Here is a 22913-nt window from a genome sequence, read left to right on the forward strand (position 1 = left end):
CTGTGCGACCCCATAGACGGCAGCCCACCAGGCTCCCCCATCTGTGGGATTCTCTAGGCAAGAGTACTGGAGTGGGGTGCCATTGCCTTCTCCAGTACAGGAAAGTGAAAAGTGAAAGTGAACTTGCTCAGTCGTGTCCGACTCTTAGTGACCCCATGCACTGCAGCCTACCAGGCTCCTCCATCCATGGGATTTTCCAAGGAAGGGTACTAGAGTGGGGTGCCATTGCCTTCTCCATATGTTATTTGAGGAGCATGAAATAGCTGACCACCAAAACAGTAAGGCAACTTCTTTTCTTCCTATTTCTATGACTTGTCAGTGTTTCATTTTAGCTAACCTAGCTATCCTAGCATGTTGTTATTTATTGTTCAGAGTTGTGGAAATCAGAGGCTCACAGAAGACAGAGATTGAAGATAGAATCAGATTTTTCAATGGAAACTGCCAAGACTGAATTCCTCCTAAACTGATTCTGTGTTGTATGTTTGACCGCAATATCACCAGCACTGATACCACGATTCAGACATTCCTCACCCCATTCTTGGATTATTAACATGACCTAGTCAAGGCTGCCTATACACTAACATCTGGGCCCTCCAATCCATTCTGCATGCCATTTATGTCTGTGAACATAATTCTGCTCCTGCTTCTGCTTACTAAAAAAGCCCTTCAAATTTTTTGTGTTACTATCTTCACCACCCTCTAGAGATGATCTGCTCCTTCCTAGTTCTGAGATTTTTCTCAAAAAACTATGCTTTACTTGGAATGCTCACTTTTCTTATCACACCAGACCTAGGTAAACACAATTCACTTTTGGGAACTTTGTTAAATTTTGTTGCCTTATCAAATTATTCTAATCAATATAGATGCAGTTTTCTCTTGAAAACTATAGTCATTTTATATCAGATTTATCTTTTCATCAGGTGTTTTTTTAGCAACTATGATCTATATATTATACAACTCATAAAGGACAGAAACTTCCCGAGAAACTTCCCAACAGAAACTTATTTATTGAGTTATAGTAACTTTTAAATTTTTATTTATTTTTTTTTATTGGAGACTAATTATTTTACAATATTATATTGGTTGGTTTTGCCATACATTTTGCTTAGTTTTTCACTTTTTTCTTGTTTCTCATGCATAAAGTTCAGATATCAAGTAAAGGGACAATGCTTTATATAGAGTTGGAACTATATAGTGTCTACCATATTTTAGTTCACCTATTTCTTGTTTAATTTTTACTCTACAGGATCCTTGATGGATGTGAACTTGCTAGAGAACAGCATTTCTGATGAGCTTTCTAAAACTCTATGCAAAATCCAAAACGTATCAGTATATCATTTCTTATATGAAACCTGACAGTATACAAATTTTGTATTATTGAAAAAATTTCTGATAAATTGTTACTACTCTTGAATTAAAATTTATATCCCTTTTATCTCTATCTATATCCATCTGTCAAGAGGAGTGCTGTCTATCTGTCCATACACACATATACATTTGGCCACCTGATGCAAAGAGCTGACTCATTGGAAAAGACCTTGATGCTGGGAAAGATTGAGGGCAAGAGGAGAAGGGGACGACAGAGGATGAGATGGTTGGATGGCATTATTGACTCAATGGACATGAGTCTAAGCAAACTTAAGGAGATAGCGAAGGACAGGGAAGCTGCAGTTCATGGCATAGCAAACAGTCGGGCATGACTTAGCAACTGAACAACAACATTACCTATATGATACACATCAATCAGTAGTCTGACTTTAAGATATTAGAGGCCTTTTCAAAGCTTTATTACGTTTTTTTGTAATATCAAAGCAAAATTTAATGCATTCTTGTCTATCAGTGGTCAAGGTTGATTTTTTAAAATCAAAAACATGCTTCTTTGTTCCAGTTCTTTACACTGGACATAATTGTACCAACATTCCAAGATCTTCAGAGTACAATGGCTATTTGTATTAAGCACAGTGCAGTGATTTTGTTCATTTACAATTCAATCGCTATCCTGGTAAACACTACCCGAACAAATTTTCCATGATGACATTCTTTCAAAATGTAGTATCAATAACCAGATACTTATACAACACAGAGGAAAAAACAGTTGTCAAAAAATCTTTGGGGTAAAACTGGATAACTGCTCTGCAATAAAATAAAATTAGAACAATAAAGAACATAGCGAGGTGAAAGTGTGATAAGAGGCCTAAAATAATGCCCAGTATTGTAAGCAACAATTTTAAGGAGGAAATAAGATATAAACATGAAGTTACTGACACAATGTGTTAGTAGATTCTAAGAGTGAGCATATTCTTAATTAGGTTATTCAAATAATGCATTAATGCTTTGCTAAAATCTTTATCCCACATGGATTTCTTTTCCTTTGAAAGTTATTTCCTCCCATTGAAATTCTTGTTATATTCCAGTCAGAGAGAGATTCAGTACTACCCATATAAAGCTGGTAGAAATCCAGCAAATAAAAGAGAACAATGGGTGAGATCAAAATTGCTGCCAAGGAGACGCAAGGTCACTGCCCAATCCATGGCCATGCTGCTTAGGAAGTGCCCGCTCCAGGAAGTTTCTCAAGGAAACAAGCTCTCACACCAGCTCAAGGGAGAAAGCTAAACTTAGAACAATCAAATGAGAGATATTACAAAGCTCTGAGGAAAGGCATTTGGAATGAACTTTATGTAAAGTTTATATGAAGGAGCAAGAGGCAGGGATGTCTACAATGTGGTTTAAGGTTAGCCCCTGGCCTTAAATGCCTTCCTTTAAGTTAAACATATTTTAAAAGCTACCTAAGAGTTGCCTTAAAAAAAATAACAAACAAAACTATCCCATGATAGGATCATCATTTAAATAAAAAAACATTCCTGGGAGGTAACAAACATTCCTAGGAGTACAAGAGATGAAGATACCCAGGCATGATGAGACAGTGGTACCTTAGGACATAAGAAGTGACCCTGAGGGCCACACTGCTTTTTTTGAATCTGATATATGCGGATATTGACTATATCGGCCTTTTAGTTTGCTGTTATCAACACCAACTAATTGATAGGTAAGAATAAGTTTAAGTAGCTTAGTGGCTTCAAGATGTGAACAGAAATAATATGCTTATAGTATAAGTAAAAAAGCTAATAAATGGACTAAAGATTAAGCTAAATATACTAATGCCTATAACCTACAGGGATACATTTACAGTATTAGGAATGGTACATTTTTAAACTTTTATAGAAATATATTTTATCTAACTATGCAACAGCCATTCTTTGGTGTTAAACAGGCACAATGATATTGAAATTTATCCTAAGGGATGTCACCTGAATGGCCTAATATCTATATTCTACATTATATATATTCTATATTCTCTTAGTTGAGTATTTTGGTTATTCAATAATCTGCAGAAGTTTCCATTTTCCTACTGGCCTTACTTGACTCCCTACTATTCACTAAAAGGTTCAAGTTCTAAGACTAAATACTTTCTTAAATTTTAATATTTGACAAACATTTATTGAAGGCTGATTATTGGCCAGGCACTTAGTTGAATGGGAGTAAATAGAGACTAAGTTAATTAACAAGTAAATCAGCAATGACATAGAAGTAGTTCTCTGGCTCTGAAACTATATTCCAGTGTATGTCAGGGGTAGCAAGAAAGCAAATTTCAGACTTACAGGAGTTAATTCAGAAGAGTTCAATACAAGCATTATTAACAACAGCATGGGCAGTGTTATATTGTCAAGGCATGGCGAAGCACCCTGGGGCTTAAACAACGAAGAAATTTATCATCCCAAGGTTTATCAAGAGACCAAGAAAAGGATTTTAGCAGCACTGAGACAGATGGAGAGCCATAGGAAAAGGCTGCTAGGCAAAGGGTGAAGTATTTTATTAGAAAAATTCAGCCACTGCTGACCCAAGAAGGCAGAAAGAATACCCCAATCATCCTCTTCCCACTTTCTGATAGACCTCACTTACTCCCGTGGGTCGAGTTCAACCAGGAAGAAAAGAACTGGGAAGTCTTATTAATATGAATATTAATATGAATGAATCTTATTAATCTTATTAATATGAGATGAATCTCCAGGCACCTAAGTGGGATCTGTAAGGGTTAAGAGTGACTCTATGAGAGTAAATATAATCTATATCCGGTCGGCTTGAGAAAAGTCAAGGTTTTCTGGTTAGCCATATATTATCTACAAAAGAATGTAGACATACTGACTATTTTTCTAGTAAGATGTGGCCAGAATGCAGCTGAGGCATGATGGAGAGAAATACTGGTGAGTTATCTGGCAGGCAAATCAACATGGGATATTACAGCAAGTTTTTTAATCTAAAAGCCTGCTACTTATGCATGAGAAGTAGTAATTTTATAAATGGATCCTGAGTAACCTAAAAATAGTCAGTATTACTTTTAAAAAGTGGGCAATTTACTACCTCCTTTTTGGTAAGCTTAGGATAAGATTTTCAATTTCACTGATTCACAGTTATAGCTTGGGAACAGGCCTCAGGAACCATATAGCACATCAACCAAGTAAAAACCACGCAGATACTTTCAAGACCAGGACAGCTGTCTTATTCGACAAGCCCTCCATAGATACTCATTTCCGTGTTTCACAATCAAGTGATTTGTGGAACATGTTGAAAATTAACTTTCTGCTAAGAAAAATATATACAGTTTTACAGCCACAATTTTAGGCATGATTTTGGTGCAAGGTTCACTGTCATCACAAAACTTGGAAGAATTTTTAATATCCCTCCTTCTTTCACTCGTCACTGCCTAACATTGTCCACACATATGGTTTATGGGTGAAAAAATTTAAGTCCCACAAAGTTCAAATGACTTGTGCAATGGTGTGCAGCCACGAGGGCTTGGTTTCCCTATTCTTACTAAGTACGTATTTCTCTTAATTACGCATTACTTAAATTTTACAATTTTCAGACTGTTGTAAAGCCAGTAGCTTTTACATGACCATTGTAGACAGCAAGCCTAAAAGAGAAGGATGGAGTAGTTAACAAATATTCTAACAGGAAACACGCAGAAAGAGATTGTGTTGAGAAGAAATACAATTTCCTGCTCAATAAGATTTAATTTTGAAGTTGAGAGGGTATATAAAAAAAGCATGAGTTTAGAAAAAAAAATCAGTCATTTGAGCATGATTCATCACTACTGAAATGCTAAGATGCATTTATATAGAGACTAAAAAAAAGAAAATTGGTAACAAAACTCAGAGAAAAATATTCCAATGTGTCAGTATTTCTAGGAGTTACTATTTTCTTCTTCATGTATTAGGTAGTGTTGTTTTTTTAAAAAAGACTACTTATTTTAGAGCAGTTTTAAATTTACCACAAATTGAGAGGAAGGCTCAGAAATTTCTTATGTACTCCCTGCCCCCACACATGCAAAGCCTCTCCCATTATCAAATCACTCACTAGAAAGGTACATTGTTTTTTTAACCAAGGATGAACCTACTTTGACACATCATTATCACTCAAAGTCCCTAGTTTACATTACGGCTCACACATGGTGGTGTACATTCTATGGGTTTGAATGAAAGTATAATGGCATCTATTCATCATAATATCATGCACAGTATTTTCACTGCCCTAAAAGCCTTCCCTTTTCACCTCTTTCTCCCATCTAACTCCTGGCAACACTGATCTTTTTACTGTCTCCATAGTGTTGCCTTTGCCAGAATATGACATATATAGTTAGAATCACACAGTACGTAGCCTTTTCAGATGGGCTTCCTTCACCTAGCAATGTGCATTTAAGTTTCTTCCATGTGTTTTCATGACTTGATAGCTCATTTCTTTTCAGCACTGAATAATGTTCCATTGTCTGAATGTAAACAAAGTTTGCTCATCCATTCACCTATGAAAGGGTATCTTGTTTGCTGGAGGCTGAGTTAATTTTTGTGAAGGGTGTAAAGTCTATGTCTAGAATTTTTTTTGCACTTGGATATTCAGTTGTTTCAGCACCATTTGTTGAAGAGACTATCCATGCTCCAGCGTATTGCTTTTGCTTCTTTGTCAGAGATGAGTTGACTATATATATGGATTGAGATTTTTTTTATATCCTTCTATATTTGTGCCTAAAATGTCTGATATATGGAGTTATCTATAAGCTTGATAAATCTACATTTTCTTGGTTTAGCCAACAGAAATTTGTTTTAAATCCTATCTTATTCCCTCAGGAATTTACTGGGCTGAATTTCCCATACTTCTTAGCATTGCTTCTATTGGATTTAAACTTGCAACCAATTGCCTTTGTTGGACAACATAACGAAACAAGGCATGTTCAGATGGAAGATATTTTCGAAAGTAGGTCCTACTTTGACTAAATGCTTTGTATTACATATAGAAGATTTCATAGTTCTTCCTGAAATATATGCCTTTGAAATGTCGACCCAGGAACTGGTGAGCTGGGACAGCTAAAAGATTTCCAGAGGTGAGCATGACCTACAGCCAAGGCTTAAATCTTAAGAGCTTTAAAACTATGCTTGCTACAATCTAGAAATGTCTGCCTCCTATACCCTCTTCTTTCCCACTTCACTTTTGACAATTTAACTCAGCCAGGAGATGAGGGGTTAGGGTTGCACTTCCCCTGTGGTACACAGATGTGGAATTGGCTCCTAAGGGACTTTCCCCATCTCCTCTGTGATGGCCCTATGCCCATCTAGCAGGACTGAGATACTCCAAAGGAAAAGATTCTTGAGTGGATCTTCCTGGATTGGGTCCTAATTAAAGGAATCTCCTTCACACCTCTAAGTCCTCGATTCCTCCTTCATTTCAGTTCAGTTCAGTTCAGTTCAGTCGCTCAGTCGTGTCCGACTCTTTGTGACTCCATGAATCACAGCACGCCAGGCCTCCCTGTCCATCACCAACTCCCGGAGTTCACTCAAACTCATGTCCATCGAGTCGGTGATGCCATCCAGCCATCTCATTCTCTGTCGTCCCCGTCTCCTCCCACCCCCAATCCCTCCTAGCATCAGACTCTTTTCCAGTGAGTCAACTCGTCGCATGAGGTGGCCAAAGTATTGGAGTTTCAGCTTTAGCATCAGTCCTTCCAATGAACACCCACGATTGATCTCCTTTAGGATGGAATGGTTGGATCTCCTTGCAGTCCAAGGGACTCTCAAGAGTCTTCTCCAGCACCACAGTTCAAAAGCATCAATTCTTCAGCACTCAGCTTTCTTCACAGTCCAACTCTCACATCCATACATGACCACGGGAAAAACCATAGCCTTGACTAGACGGACCTTGGTTGGCAAAGTAATGTCTCTGCTTTCTAATATGCTATCTAGGTTGGTCATAAATTTCATTCCAAGGAGTAAGCGTCTTTTAATTTCATGGCTGCAATCAGCATCTGCAGTGATTGTGGAGCCCCAAAAAATAAAGTCTGACACTGTTTCCACTGTTTCCCCATCTTTTTCCCATGAAGTGATGGGACCAGATGCCATGATCTTTGTTTTCTGAATGTTGAGCTTCAAGCCAAACTTTTCACTCTCCTCTTTCACTTTCATCAAGAGGCTTTTTAGTTCCTCTTCACTTTCTGCCATAAGGGTGGTATCATCTGCATATCTGAGGTTATTGATATTTCTCCTGGAAATCTTGATTCCAGCTTGTGCTTCTTCCAGCCCAGCGTTCCTCATGATGTACTCTGCAGGAATTTTCATGTGGATATGTTTTTCAACTTCCTTTTTTTAAATACTATAAATAAAAGTGATTATTTCTTTTATCGGTGTTTCTGGCTAATTTCAAAGCAGGAAATTAAAACCCTAACCCCTTACTCTCTTATCTAAGTTTAAGTAGAAGTCACATACTGCAATGGACTGAATGCTTGTGTCCCCCTAAAATTGATATGATGAAAACCTTAACCCTCCATGTGATTCTATGAGTTGGGACCTTGGGAGATAATCATGAAGATGGAGCTCTCATGAATGGCATTAGTGCCCTCATAAAGGAACCCTAGAGAGAGCTCTCTCCCCAATTCTGCCATAAGAAGATACAGTGAGAAGTCAGGAGCCTGCACGCTGGAAGAGGACTCTTATCATACCCCAGATTTGCTGATGCTTTGATCCTGGACTTCTCAGCCTCCAGAACTGTGAGACAAAAAATCTTTTCTGTTATTTATAAAGCACCTAGTCTATGATACTTTGTTATAGCAGTCTGTATTGAGATACATAACCTCACTTGGTAATAACTGCAATGGCATTCCGTATGTGGCATTCCTGCTAAGTTGCTTTAGTCATGTTCGACTCTTTGAGACCCTATGGGGTATAGCCCACCAGGCTCCTCTGTCCATGGGATTCTCCAGGCAAGAAGACTGGAGTCGGCTGTGATGCCCTCCTCCAAGGGACATTTCCAACCCAGCAGATCAAACCCGTATCTCCTATGTCTCTTGCGGGTTCTTTACCACAAATGCCACCTTGGAAACCCTCCACATGTGGAAGCACCATGATTTAAGTAGCCCTTTACTGGTGGGTTTTAGATGTTTTTCTGTAACAAATCATGGTATAATGAGAACTATGCATATATTTACACACAGACACACTTTTTTTTTTTTAATTCTAGAAATAAAATCACTGCCAAATGGAACATGTATTTTTAATTTGGACACATTTTATAAAATTATTTTCAGATACTTTTTACCAATTTTTTTCCCCCACCAACAGTGTAAAAGAGGGTTTCTTTCCCTAATTAAATACTACTGGTGATACAACAGCAAGTCTCAGGCTTCTATCCAAACAAAGGCCTTGTTTGCAGAACTGGCCATTAGCTGGCATCTGGTAACTTAACTTGTAAGCAGTTCCCTACACTGATATCAAATTTTCTCTAAATGATAAAACTGCCCTAAATTATAAAGTGGCTCTCAATGACTAATTTGTTTGTCTAAGCAATTTGATTTATGGAGAACACTGTTTTCCCTCTGGGAGTTTGGCAGTTTTGTACATGCTAGGTAGAGAGTGCCTATGTGATCAACTCCAATAAAAACTTGGGGGCACTGAGTCTCTAATGAGCTTCCCCAGGGGACACCACCTTGCCCGTGCTGTTGCAGTTCTGTGCTGGAGGGGCACAGGCCGAAACTCCTGAGGGTGGACCCTGGAAGCTTGCCTCTGGTTTCCTCTCATTTCTGCATGCACACTTTCCTTGCCTAATTTTGCTCTGCATCCTTCCACTGCAATAAATCTTACCCCTGAATGAAGTTATATGCTGATTTCTGTGAGTCCTTTTAATGAATAACCAAACCTGGAGGCTATAATTCCTGATACACTACCAAACATTTTTATTTGTTAATCTGACAGGTGAAAATGAGATGGAACAACGTTTTATACTTCTTAATTATGATTGACGATTAGCATATTTTCTCTGACCTGATCCTGTCCTTTGCTGAATTTAATAGACATGATTTTTAGAGCAGTTTTAAGTTCACAGTAAAATTGAGTGAAAAACACAAAGAGTTGCCATATACCCTCTGCCTCGACACATGCATACCCTCACCCACTATCATCATCCCCCATCAGAGTGACACTGATGAACCTACACTGACACATCATTATCACCCACAACCTGTTGCTTATATTATGGCTCACTCTTGGTGCTGTACATTCCATGGGTTTGGACGTTTGTCAGTCGTCACAGTATTACATGATACTAATAAGTAGTTTTGTTGCCCTAAAAATTCTCTGTGCCCTGCCTATATATCCTACCCTTCCATCTAACCCCTGGAACACAGATCTCTTTATTGTCTCCGTCATTTTGCCATTTCCAGGATGCAATATAGTTGGAAGCATACACTATGCAGCCTCTTCAGATTGGCTTCTTTCACAAAGTAATATGCATTTAAGTTTCCTCCATGTGTTTTCATGGTTTGATGGTGTATTTCTTTTTAAGCACTGAAAAATACTCTGTTGTCTGAATGCAACACAGTTTCTTTATCCATTCACCTACTGAAGGACATCTTGGATGCCTGCAGATTTTGGTAATTATGAAGAAAGCTGTTATACACATCCATGTGTAGATTTCTGTGCAGACATATGTTTTCAGTTCCTTTGGGTAAATACCAAGAAGCACAATCATTTGATAAGAGTAGACTCAGTTTTGTAAGATACTGCCAGTCTGTCTAGTAACATGGCTGTGCCACTCTGTATTCCTGCCAGCAGTGTAGGAAATTTCCCGCTGCCCCATGTCCTCACCGGCTTGTGGAGTTGTCTGCGTGCTGGACTGTGACCATTCTAATATGTCTGTGGCGGTATCACAGTACTCTTTCCATTTGCATCTCCTGGATGACATATGACATGCAGCATCTTCTCATATGCTTATCTGCCATCTGTATATCTTCTTTGGTGAGGTGTTTGTTAAAGGTTTCCGGTGCATTTTTTAACCCAGTAATTTGCTTTCTTACTGCTGAGTGTTAAGAGTTCTTCATGTATTTTGGATAGCAGCCCTTTATCAAATGTGTCTTGCAGATGTTTTCCTCAGTGTGGTTTGTCTTTCCTTTCTCTTGAACTTTTGCAGATTTTCACATTAGATTTTGGACTTTTCCCCTAATGATTTGTAGTTCTTTAGCACTAAGAAAATGAGCTCTATGTCGGTTTTACATATCACACTTTTTTTTTGTTTGTTTATCTATTTGGATATTGCTAAGTCACTTCAGTCGTGTCCAACTCTGTGTGACCCCATAGACGGAAGCCCACCAGGCTCCCCCATCCCTGGGATTCTCCAGGCAAGAACACTGGAGTGGGTTGCCATTTCCTTCTCCAATGTGTGAAAGTGAAAAGTGAAAGTGAAGTCGCTCAGTCGTGTCCGACCCTTAGCGACCCCACAGACTACAGCCAACCAGGCTCCTCCATCCATGGGATTTTCTAGGCAGTAGTACTGGAGTGGCTTGCCATTGCCTTCTCCGATTTGGATATTAATTGATAACAATTTTTCCTAAGCAAAGTTTTCTTTATTCCAATAAATACTATAATCTTTTCCTGTATGCCCTCTGGATTCTGTGGCCTAAAGCATCCTTCCTTAGTCTAAGATTTTAACATTCCATCCTTTCTTCAAGTATTTAAAAACACAACATTTTTAAGTATTAAATGAACCTGGACTTTGTTTGGTATACAATGAAAAGGGGATACAATTTTCCTGCCCTCCCCACTTCCTCTTCTTTACATGGCACAGCAATTGCCCACAAAACAAAACAAACATTACATTGCTTCTTTTTCCCCAGCTTGGAAATGCTCCTTCACCACTGGCACCATGTTGTAAGGTTTTGAGGATCTTTTCTCTAGACTCTTTTCTGATCTGACTGTTCATGAGCTAACATAAAATTGTTATTATTATTTAAAGAATAAAATGCATTTAATTGTCTTGTGACATTAGTCTTTGCTCTCTACGTTGATTTTTCAGAATTTTCCTGGCTTGTACTTACTTTTCTCTTGTTTGTTTTACAGTAACACTGTAGGAACAGTTGATATATTTACTAGATGTTCTGGACAGGCACACATTTACTTTTGTACCTTTCCAAGTCTGGTACTCTGTGCAGAAATTTTATAAGTAGGTTTATTTACATACTTTTTTACTATTATAAATGGAATTAGTACTTTGTTTCCATCATGTTTAGCTAATTGCAGTTTGCATCTAGGAGATATATTGATTTGGGGATATTTGTGTCCACCCATCCTATTGAGATATTTTATTATTTATACTGTTTTTTTTCAATAGAGTATCTTGAGTTTTCTAAAACATCTAGAAAAAATCTTAATATTTCCACCTGCTTTCCAATTTTCACTTCTTTCTCTTTTCAACTACACTGACTAATACCAACAGATCAATGTTAACAGTGGAGACAATGTGCTGCCTTATCTTACTTTTCACTACAAAGGAAATGTTTCTAGTGTTTCAGAACTGGGTATTATTCTGTTCTTTGGTTTGGTGTCTCTTTGTCTATCTCTCTTCATAAAATTGTTCTGTATTAGTTCTTCCACGAGAACATTATATCAGTCTCCTCTAGCAGAATATTGGCCCTTTGCAATTTCAATCTGTGGATTAAAGTTTTTCAAGCTCAGGAAAGTCTTCGATTATATTTTGGGGGTTTTATCTTCTTTTGCTTTCCTTTTTTTCTTATCTATTTTGTTTTTCTGGTTTTATCTTGAGGAATCCCAATATTTCTTATAGGGATCTCTTTTGTTTCCAGATCCATCATTTTTTTTTAATTGGAATTTACTTGATGTTCTTAAACTGTTTTCCATCTCACTGATACCGTGTACTATGGAATATCTTCTACTTACTGATGTATGCAATATAAATTTGACTGTTTTATAATCCTTTTTGAGCTCCGACAAATCAGTTTTAAAATTCTATTTTCTTGACTCTTTTTTGATCACTAAACTTCTGGTTTTGATTCAGAAGACCATATTTCCTTTAATATGTTTGGTTTCTTGAAGAGCTGTTTGTCAATACTTTCCTAATAACTGTTTACCTAGGTTAAGACTCTATTCAAGCCTGGCTGGAAATCACAGGTTCACAAGGAAGCCCCCTATGTCATGGTGTGTGTAATGCTTTATAACTCTCTTCTACTGGTCATCAAAATTTTAATCCCCTAGTCCATCAAACTAATAGTGTTTTCTTAGCAATAATGGCATACTGAATTTCCTCCAGTCCTTCTATTATGTCATTCTATTTTCAAACAGAAACCAAGGATGCTCCAGCAGCCCTTTCACTAACACACTTCATGCCATTTTAAGATGTGTCATTGACTTGGCACCTCAGAAATTTCAAGCTACTCTTAGAGATTTTAACTGCTTATGAAAGATGTAAAAACACGATGTCCCTCTAATTGTCCTCTCTCAATTAGATCTAATTTCACTGCATTGGCCAAATCTTCTCTATCAATTATGGTTTGGGACTGTGATTGTTTCCTGTTGTCATAAAAGATGAACTTTCATTCACGTTTTTCATCCTTATTGATTTTAGTTGGTTTGAAGCAGAAAGCAAATCTATCATCTTTAGCTTTGACGTTCTAGCAGCAATTCTACTAAAAATTTTATTTGCACTATGAACTACTTACCCAAGATTCTTAGATTTATTAAGTTTATTTAGGTTTTGTAATAGGCCTTTTTAGCTTTACTAAATAACTTTTTATTCTCTTACATAATAAAACTGTTTCTGAATTTGATATGAGGAAACACTTTAATCATCAAGTCTTGCACCTGTGGTCCTGTTCTTTGCTGGAGTTATCCATCTACTCTTCACACTTTATTAGCTTCACTGATATTGTGTGATGCTTGAGAAAAATGTAGGCAAAATATCTAATTGTTGTCTCTTCTTTACTAAAACTAACTCTCTTAACCAGAGTTATTCATATAGTCTGTACAGTCTTCAAATAAGAGAAATATTATGAAGCAATTTGTTTTAACATAAAGTTTAATTTGTACTCTAGTATAAACTAAGTAAGTTGTATACAACTGCCATTTTATTGGAATAGATATGGTATGTCTAATAAAATAACCTGACAGGTCTACAGATTTTTAAATCTATTTACTTCCAAATGCAGTAGTAGCTACTATTCTAATTATACTTTTAATTCAGTAGTCAACATGAAATTGTCTACCACATATTAACCCAGTGACAGCAGGAGAAAACTAAAGTTGCCTTGGAGGCTCATTCAATTAAATGGTGGGAGCCAAATAACTATTATAACTAATACTTTAGGAAAAGAGATCAGGAAATCACCAGGAAAAGGTCAGTCAGAAAAGAAAAAAAAAAAACAAAACAGAGGTTGAACTGAAAACGTACATGACACAGCATTAGAGGTGAACACACAGGTACACACACACATATAAGGGGTTATAGGGAACCTGGGTAATAAAGTATACTTTAGCAAGACCAGAAAAATAGTTGGACAAACAACTTCTGAATAGACAGAAAGAGCAAATTACTGTATGGCTGAAAGAAAATACAATTGTATAAGTAAAAAAAAAGGAGTAGCAAATATCCTAAAAATAGCAACCAGAACAACATTATGATGAGAGAAAATGTCTTAGGCAGATATATCAATTGTCTGTTTTCTCACTTATTTCAATTGTATCCTGCTTCAAAAAGGCTTTCAGTCAGCTTTCAAAATCCATCGACAGTAAAATCATTAGACAAGAATGAATGAAGGAAAATAATCAGGATGAGAAAAAGAAGCCAGTGGTGGGGGTGGGGAGGTGGGGGGTGGTTAGTAAATAACAGGCATGCCACACAGTCCTATTTATATTCTCAAGAGCCAAAGTAAACAGGAAAACGTGATCTATTACAAGATTTCCAGGGGCCATAAGGAAAACGATCCAGATGCTCACCAGAAGTACATGGATTGAGACTTCTGTGAAATTTATCTTATGTGTTTTTAATCAAGAGAACAGACTGTGTGATGGAGGAGATGACACTTTCAATGTCATTTCTACAATAAATATGATATAAAATTCTGAGTGATGTTACCATAATTTCTCTCAGTTCACTCCAAATCATAGCTGCCTAAATATTTCAGAAGAAGCAATTATGCAAATGATCCAGATAAGCCACTCCCAGATGGTCTGGCTTATCCACGAGCAAAATTTAGAATATCAGAGAACCTCCTATCCTTTAGATAATCCTCAATGAATATTTTCACAAGAAATAAATCATACATGAGAAAGTCTTTCATAATACAGTCCTTGTTTACCCAGAGATAATTTGACAAATAATTTCTGTCTAGACAATGCAGCCAATTAATTACATGTTTTCTAAATGAAGCTACTCATGATTAAATAACTTATACTTACCTTATTTTCTGCTGGTTCCCCCTTTTCTTCTCTGGGGAGTTATTCCATTTTATAAAATGTGAAAGGAATTATTCTTACAAATAGCTCCCTGGGTGGTGGTTTAGATTTTGTTTATAGGATAATTCTGAAAATGCTATAAACTTAGAAATTGCAAGTGTGCCTTAGTCTCACTAAAATAGGAATTGAACATTCCTAAACTCCAGCCCTTTTTGTGTCTTTTTTTTCTCTTCTTATGGGTGGAAAACAGCATTGCTGACTTAAAGAATCAGTATCATCTCATAGAGAATCTCCTAAGCTTTAGATTCTGACAGGAAAATTTAAATGTACTCTAGTGGTAGAGTGCTTAGTATGAACAAAACAGAAATAACTTCAGGAAACCCACAAACATTTAAGTGCCTTAAACAGAAAAATGCCCCCCTTGGGGATGGCTCGCCCTAGGTGGACACACATTCGAATTTCAGAACTTCCAACCACAGGTCTTAAATACTCTCGAACCCGTGGTCTTGACAGAGAGACACCTTACCTCAAATCAGCAGCTTTCCCCGTCTTGTTCGTGCACATAACCTCTCTGGTCTGGTATCCAATCTGGATGTCCCAGTGTTTGTTCTCCTGGCGGTTCTGCCTGTTTCTGTTTCTCTTCTTCTTGATCAGTTCGCGGGCCTCTGGATCCCGGAGCCCTTTCCGTCGGTCCGCGTCCCGCTCTTTACTCTTGCCGCGTCTCCTGGCCTGTCTCACTTGTCTCGCGTGGGCCATCGAGCACGCGCTCCAGGGCCCCACCTGCAAGCTGTACCCGCGCTCCTCGGCCTCGCAGGGGCCGGACTGGCACACCTGAAACTCCGTCAGGTTCGGGCACCCCGAGCCGCCGAACTGCGGGGGCGCCACCACGTGGCGCGTGCGGTGCTGGAGCCCGCTGCCGCACGTCTTGGAGCATTCGGACCAGGCGGAAAACTCGGACACGATGCAGTCCTGCCGGCACGGGATGAGGCAGGCCTGTTCCAGGAGCGGCTTGGGCTCGAAGTACTCACAGATGATATCCTCCGCAGGGACGTCCTTCTCTTTCTCGATGCACGTTATCTCCCGCACCTGAATGCCTTCCTCGCCCTTAACGCACTCCAGGGGTTTCTCCAGGCTTTTTGAAATCACCGGCTGACACTGATTCCACGGTCCCAGCCTCCAGTCGTACAACTCTTTGTGCCAGTCACAGACTTTGAAGCAGTTCTGCTGGTTACTGGGTCTCTCGGCCGGCTTGCAGTTTGTATGCAACGTTGTCCATCCTTCCACGTGCGCACACCACACAGCCCGGGTCTGAATGCCTCCTGGGCCACATCCGTCTCCCATGCATCTGCCCCACGGACCTAAAAAAAATACCAGAGTTAACAGCGCTACTAGATGAAAACCTCAAATTACTTCACGTTCCAGAAAGACTCTTCAAGATCTAGAACGTTAACTTTCCTGAAGTGTGGTAAAGTAGGTCTCTTTACAGGACTGTTGGAAAGTAATGATCTACACTCTATTTTTGCGGAAGGTGAACTGTATCACAGAATTTATATAAGGTAACTGCTGGGACAGGCTAACTTTGAGTCCTTTTGGGATTACTGAAAACTTACTTTTATGCATTGTCTTAACGTGAGGTAGAAGAGAACCCTTGCTCATAAAGGTCACTAGAAACTAGTCACAGTGAAAACCTGTTACCCTTGCCTTCCATCCATCACATTCATTTCACTAACTGGCAAAGAAAAGGACCTCTTGTGAAGAACTCTGTCTCCTGCAGGCTTTTGTTTTCCTGAGCAATTAACTATTTTGTACAATGTGCTCTCTTCTCCCTCATTTTCCATTGCTCTACCCGCTATGGCCTCAAGAATCTATTAGTTGTACACATGTGTTGACAGAAGTGTTTACTTTCTGGTAACCAAAGCTGGGGAGTGAAGAATCTTCATTTTATAGCACATTCTGCTTTTAAGTTTACCAAACAATTTTTTTCTCATTTCCACAGTAAAATGTACAGATGGGCAAGAGAATAAAAATTTAACTAAAAGACTTTTGTAATTTTCTGCATCTTAAAGGGTTCCTTCACATTTTATCAATTTATTCATTTCCTAAATATGAACTATGTAGTAACATTATGGAGAAATTTTATGGAATACTTAAGTCAGAGGCTTTATTATGAAATGTGGGCTCTTAACCTTAGAATCCTTCTTATCACAGATTAAAACCTACTTATATTTGCATATGTCATTTGTTTTTTAAAGATAGGATTCTCAGGGCTTTAAGAGACAAATATCAATGTATGTAATTGAGATTACATTATTTTGGAATTTTAAAGAAATGTAAAAATCATATAATCACATGATTTTCAAAATGCATCCATGGCATCTGAGGAATTATTTGATGTAGACTAGAGCATCTTCCATAGGTTATATGGGAATGGGGCAGGCAGCATACAGGGCTGGACTCTCGGGTCACTCAGCCCCACCCCACTGTCATCCTTCCTCATGGCTTCTTCCCTGAGAAAAGCTCCATTATGATCATTCATTGTTATATATGTTGAGATTATATATATATTCTGTTTGAGAAGAGGCTTCTGTCTGAAAAGTAAAAAACCACTATACTAGGCCAGCAGGTTCACTCTATGGATGAAGAAAACAAGTGCCAAGGAGAAGTGACTTGCCAAGTTCACAGCTTAAATGAATAACTAAACCATCCTGGATTTCAGATTCAAGTTCTGACTTTTATTTTTATGATTCATCCTAGATTTTAGAGCTTGAGACTTAAATACTCCTGTACAAAATTAATCTACAAAGAATGACATATGAAGAATGTGCTTCTATTTAAACGTTTAATTTTGTTTAACTAGGAAGATGTTTCAGAGAAGGCAATGGCAAGCTACTCCAGTACTCTTGCCTAGAAAATCCCATGGACGGAGGAACCTGGTAGGCTGCAGTCCGTGGGGTCGGTACAAGTCAGACATGACTGAGCGACTTCACTTTCACTTTTCACTTTCACACATTGGAGAAGGAAATGGCAACCCACTCCAGTGTTCTTGCCTGGAGAATCCCAGGGGCGGGGGAGCCTGGTGGGCTTCTGTCTATGGGGTCACATAGAGTCAGACACGACTGAAGTGACTTAGCAGCAGCAGCAGCAGCAGGAAGATGTTTACAACTTGGGAAGATGTTAACTTTATTACAAATGGAATAGTGGAGTTGTAAATAGAAAAGAGACTGACTGAAAATATTATGCTAACTAATCACAGTTGCGTGAAAATAATAATTCGATATGTGACATACCCATATCATTACTTTATGAACTTCATATGCATATGTAATGAGTCATAAGGGGCTTAAAATATATTTATGGAAACAGTCCTCCCACAGTACTGATGTCAAAACTTGATGAGCTAAGAAGGTCAATGAATTTGTTACATTTTTAAACATAGATGACCTGATAGTATTTTAATATTACTTTCAACTTATCCAAGGAAAATATGTATTCAGAAATCTGTTGATGCTCACTTAGAAATTTTCTAAATAACCAGTTTGAGAATCAGAATATGGGACTCTTCTCAAGGGAACATAGTGATATATATATATGTATGTATATATAATTTTAGTTACTTACATACATCTTTGCTATCTACTCATTTTCCTTATTGTACCTGAACAATAGTAATCTTTATTTCTCAACCTAAACACAGCACATCAAGACACATTTATGTTCGATCATCAAGTTATGAGTTACATACCATTAAAACTAAATTTCAAAATGTAAGAGTCTTGAACTAACTCAAAGTATAAAACAAGGGTATAATTCAGGAGAACTTCTTAATAATCCATTGTTTTCTAATTCTTGATATAAATATGAAATTAGACTGAATAGATCAAATCAGATTAGGACTACTAAGAAGTCAGTCTTTTATCCTTCAAGTAAAAATAGAAGTTACAGATTTGCCACTTAAGAATATTTAATTGTACTCCTTAAGTAGGTTGCACCACTACTAATGGGCATGCTTCAACTAATTGATGAAAATATTTTATTACAGACATCTGATTATACAAAATGTTAACTGGCTTTAAGTTGGTATGTAAGCAAACATACATACTAAAAAGCAAACCATCTGAACTTAGGGAGCAGAAATATACACTGCTAGCTAACTATTAAGTTTGAAAGTCACTCTGGATAAATAAGGATGGGTGAAGCCCTGCATGTTTCTCACGTCATGTTTACTGCAATTTCAGTTAATTCACTAAATAATAGTTTGGCAGTATCTGTTTATCACATTAGACTGGTTCTATGGCCCCTTAACAATAGAACTCTGCATATTTTTGCAAAATTTGGCTTGATCATATCTTTTTAATTTTCTTGGCTGGCTTCTGAATGAATTTCCTCAATTATTTTGTTCAGGAAAGAGAGAATTTGTTTTGTAGATCTCTTTATTCAAGGCATTAATTACATGCTTAGGGCTTCCCAGGTGGCGCCCATGGTAAAGAACCCACTTGCCAATGTAGGAGACTTAATAGACACGGATTCAATCCCTGGGTTGGGAAGATCGCCTAGAGGAGGGCAAGGTGACCCACTGAAGTATTCTCGCCTGGAGAATCCTATGGACAAAGGAGCCTGGTGAGGTATGTTGAACATGACTGAAATGACTCAGCATTACATGCTTAATATCAATGCCAACAGGAAAAAAATTGAGTTCAAGGAAATGTCTACACTACTTCATACATACTGATAATGAATAAGTATTTCTAAAGTTTACTTAGATAACTAGAAAGAGCATATATTCTATATACAAATTCAATTTTCATTCCAAAAATATTATCATAGATTCCTATTAATCATTTAGTTATAGATAACATTGTTGGGCTTATTTTATTCCAAGTATATTTACACTGAGAACCAGGAGATACCCTAAGAAAATTCTAGAGATCTATAAAACTACTCATTAGGCTAAAGGAAAATAAATGCATGAGGGCACCAGTGAAAGTAGAGGTGGCAATGTAATCACAATTGAACTTAAATAAAGCACATTCACTTTGCAGGCTATCTTACCTGTTTTCTTATCTTCTCATTGCACCTTGGGTATTACACTTGTGTCCAATTGAAAAACCAGATCTTCACCAATGTAAACCCGATAAAGAGCTATCTACCTCTGTCCTCCACGTACTATTAAAATAATCACACATGGAACAGAAAAGGGACCACATCTAAAATTGTTCTTGGCAGCTAAGAACTGTCAGCCCAGTTAGCTACCATGTTTTAAGAACTACAAATATTTTGAAGTACAATTTGAAAGCATAACATTCAAATTCTATCCAGGAGAACATGAAGTTGTCTCCCAAATACAATATAAGAATGTGATATTTTTAATGCATATATCTCTGCATAAATATTAAATTGTAGCCCCACATCTTATATTACTAAGAGTGGGAAATGGTGGTGTTGGAAATGTTGTGTTTGTGTATCAGGATGTTTGGTTTTTTATTTTTTAACAAGAGTAGAAAGAATTTACATTGGTTTGAAACTTGCTTCATTTATTGTTCTTGTTCATGATTATATTCAGAGAACTAGGAATCTAATCGTACAAAATAAAAACTAGGTAGCTTTTTACTTAAGGACTTGGATAATATTCCTTTATGAATGGAAATGTATTCCTGCATACAGATTTACAGGATTGTGTTCATTCAGTATCATGCAAAACGATTTTAGGAAGCAGGTCAATAAATATATGTAGAACATTTAGCTTGACAGATTTTATGTAAATTGAGAAAAAACACTGGATGTCTTATTCTATCAAAAAGAAGTTTCAACAACTGTTTACATATACAAAATATTTATGTAATTGTTAGATTCACAATCCAAATATTTTCACTTGGAACTGATGCAAAATTATGCAATATTTTTACAACAACTTTAAATGAATTCTATGTGGCTTAGTTTTCCACTGGCTAGTGCTTTAAATATGATCCTTAACTAACTTTCAAAAAATGTTTATAAAATAATGAATTTATTTTTATTCCTGCTAAAGAGGATTTCATAGCATGCCTATTCTCTTCATGTCATTCAAAACTCTCTCTTTATTTCAGTCTACAAAAGACAGTCTTTTAAATTTAAAATTAGTATGTTGCCCACCATATTCAACACGGACGCCTTCTAAGGTTGTTTCTTTATATGTCAAGGGCATGAGAACAATAAAAGGTTGAGTCTATAAAAGGCCACATTATTGACAGGTGGCTAGCAACTGTTCCAAAGAGCCTTATAAAAGATAAACACTATAAAAGGAGCATAAGAAAATTATGCAAACTACTTTCTGTCCTTGTTTGCTATAAGACTCTCAAATGAGCCAGTTTCTTGTTTGACTAAATATGTTTTCATCCTTCAAATGAGATGGTACATTTTCCCTCCTGGATTTGGTTATGGAACAGCATGTCCTAGTTTACCAAGATCAAGGAGTGTACAGCTTTGTAATATACTGTATTCTGTCTCACAATTGCTGCACCATATTTTATTTTTGAAATATACAAGTCACAGAATTAAAAAAGAAATTCTATTTGTTTATACTTTAGTAAATACATAGAGAAAAAATAACTAGAAATGACTGCTAATTATCAGAAAATTCTTTATAACTCCCATAAACTAAAGGTAACTAGTCTTCATATTTTGCTATCATTTTATTAGGCAATTAAAAATATATTTAAATAAATTTAAGGTCATGCTATAAGTTGTTTTATAATCTGCTATTTTTACTTTACAATCTGCTATAAAAGTCACTCCGTTTCAATAGATGGTGGGCAGGCTTAAGTACACACACACACACACATACACACAGAAATACAAAGACTGATCCTACTAAACACTTAAAGTCAGATACTCTTCATATTTGCCCAGTTAGATTTACACTTTGGTTGTGTGGCAAGTTGTATCAATTTACAGTGATTTATCTAATTGATATTCTATTTGTGGAAATTTAAATTAAAAAAAATTGTTTCCAAACTATACAGAATGTTACAATAAACATTCACTGTTTTATATTGGTCAGGTAATTTAGTCAAAAGTTTTTCAAATTTTCAAGCTTTTGATACATCTAGTATTGCAGATGTGTCCATCCAAATGTACCAGTTTGTCCTCCAGACAGCCATTTATGAATATACACTTCTTCCTGATAATTTATAGACTGCTATTTTTTAATCTGGGCTCCTACTGGGGGGATGTCATGTGCTTATTTCCTCAGAGTCCATCCTTTGACTATTTTAACAAGTCTTTATCCCTTAAATCCAATCCTTTGTGTACTGTGGTCAACAACAGACCTCAAAGCTTGTGAAGAATTCTAGTGTCTTTCCTTTTTTCCAACACCGAAAAATAATTTTGCTTATTCTGTATTGATTTAGTCATTTCAAGGGATTTTTTTCCATGGATAGAAGCCACCATGTGATCTTAAATATCTGTCTAGAAATAATCCCATAGATTGGTAATTCAAATGCCTGGCATATTGTGCCACTCTATATTATACTAATTGACTTAATTATAAGTATGGACCCTCTCAAGAGACCCCTTTGTGTACATTTATGAGCATAAACAATTAAATTTTGAATATTTATTGACCTAAAACTGATTAAATTTCCCTTTTAAAGGAACAAAGATAGGAGCGCTCATAACTTTTTTGATTTGAGTTTTAATTTCATTTTAATTTAAAATATTACTCTCAAATGACAAATCAGTGTGGTGGATAAGGAAAGATCACTGTGAAGTCAAACAGCTTTCATCTTCAATAAGTAATTAAACTTTAACAAGAAGTTATATAAGAGTATCAAATTAAGTGTACAAAAATTAGAACAAGCTCTTTAAATCTGATGAGACAATGAATGATGAATCAGTGACTAGAAAAGCTGATTTCACAGTTACCAAATATAGCAATCTATTTTCAGGCCCTATCAATGTGATCTCTCTTATGAAAATTACTTGACCTCTTTGAATCTTGATTTCTTTCCTTTGTAAAACATAATATAATACGTACCATGTCATTAACTTCCATCGTCTCATATCACTATTGGAAATAATAAGCTAAGAAAAGGAAAATTTGTGATAAAGTTGTGAAATGCTTTTTCCTCACACAGAAAGATTTCATTTTTGTGTGACAAT

General features: G+C 36.8%; 1 protein-coding gene across 1 annotated transcript in view; it reads right to left on the reverse strand.

The window, feature by feature from the left end:
• The window catches only part of THSD7A (thrombospondin type 1 domain containing 7A), a 504524-nt gene that overhangs the window by 274659 nt on the left and 206952 nt on the right, over nt 1-22913 (reverse strand). Inside the window, exon 2 of the mRNA XM_055420502.2 lies at nt 15304-16135. Within this exon, the coding sequence (XP_055276477.2) occupies nt 15304-16135 (832 nt within the window). The remainder of the gene's footprint in view (nt 1-15303; nt 16136-22913) is intronic.

Source organism: Moschus berezovskii, chromosome 3 (assembly GCF_049115385.1).
Source record: "Moschus berezovskii isolate FMDL1 chromosome 3, NW_MosBer_1.0, whole genome shotgun sequence".
In the NCBI taxonomy this organism is placed as follows: domain Eukaryota; kingdom Metazoa; phylum Chordata; class Mammalia; order Artiodactyla; family Moschidae; genus Moschus; species Moschus berezovskii.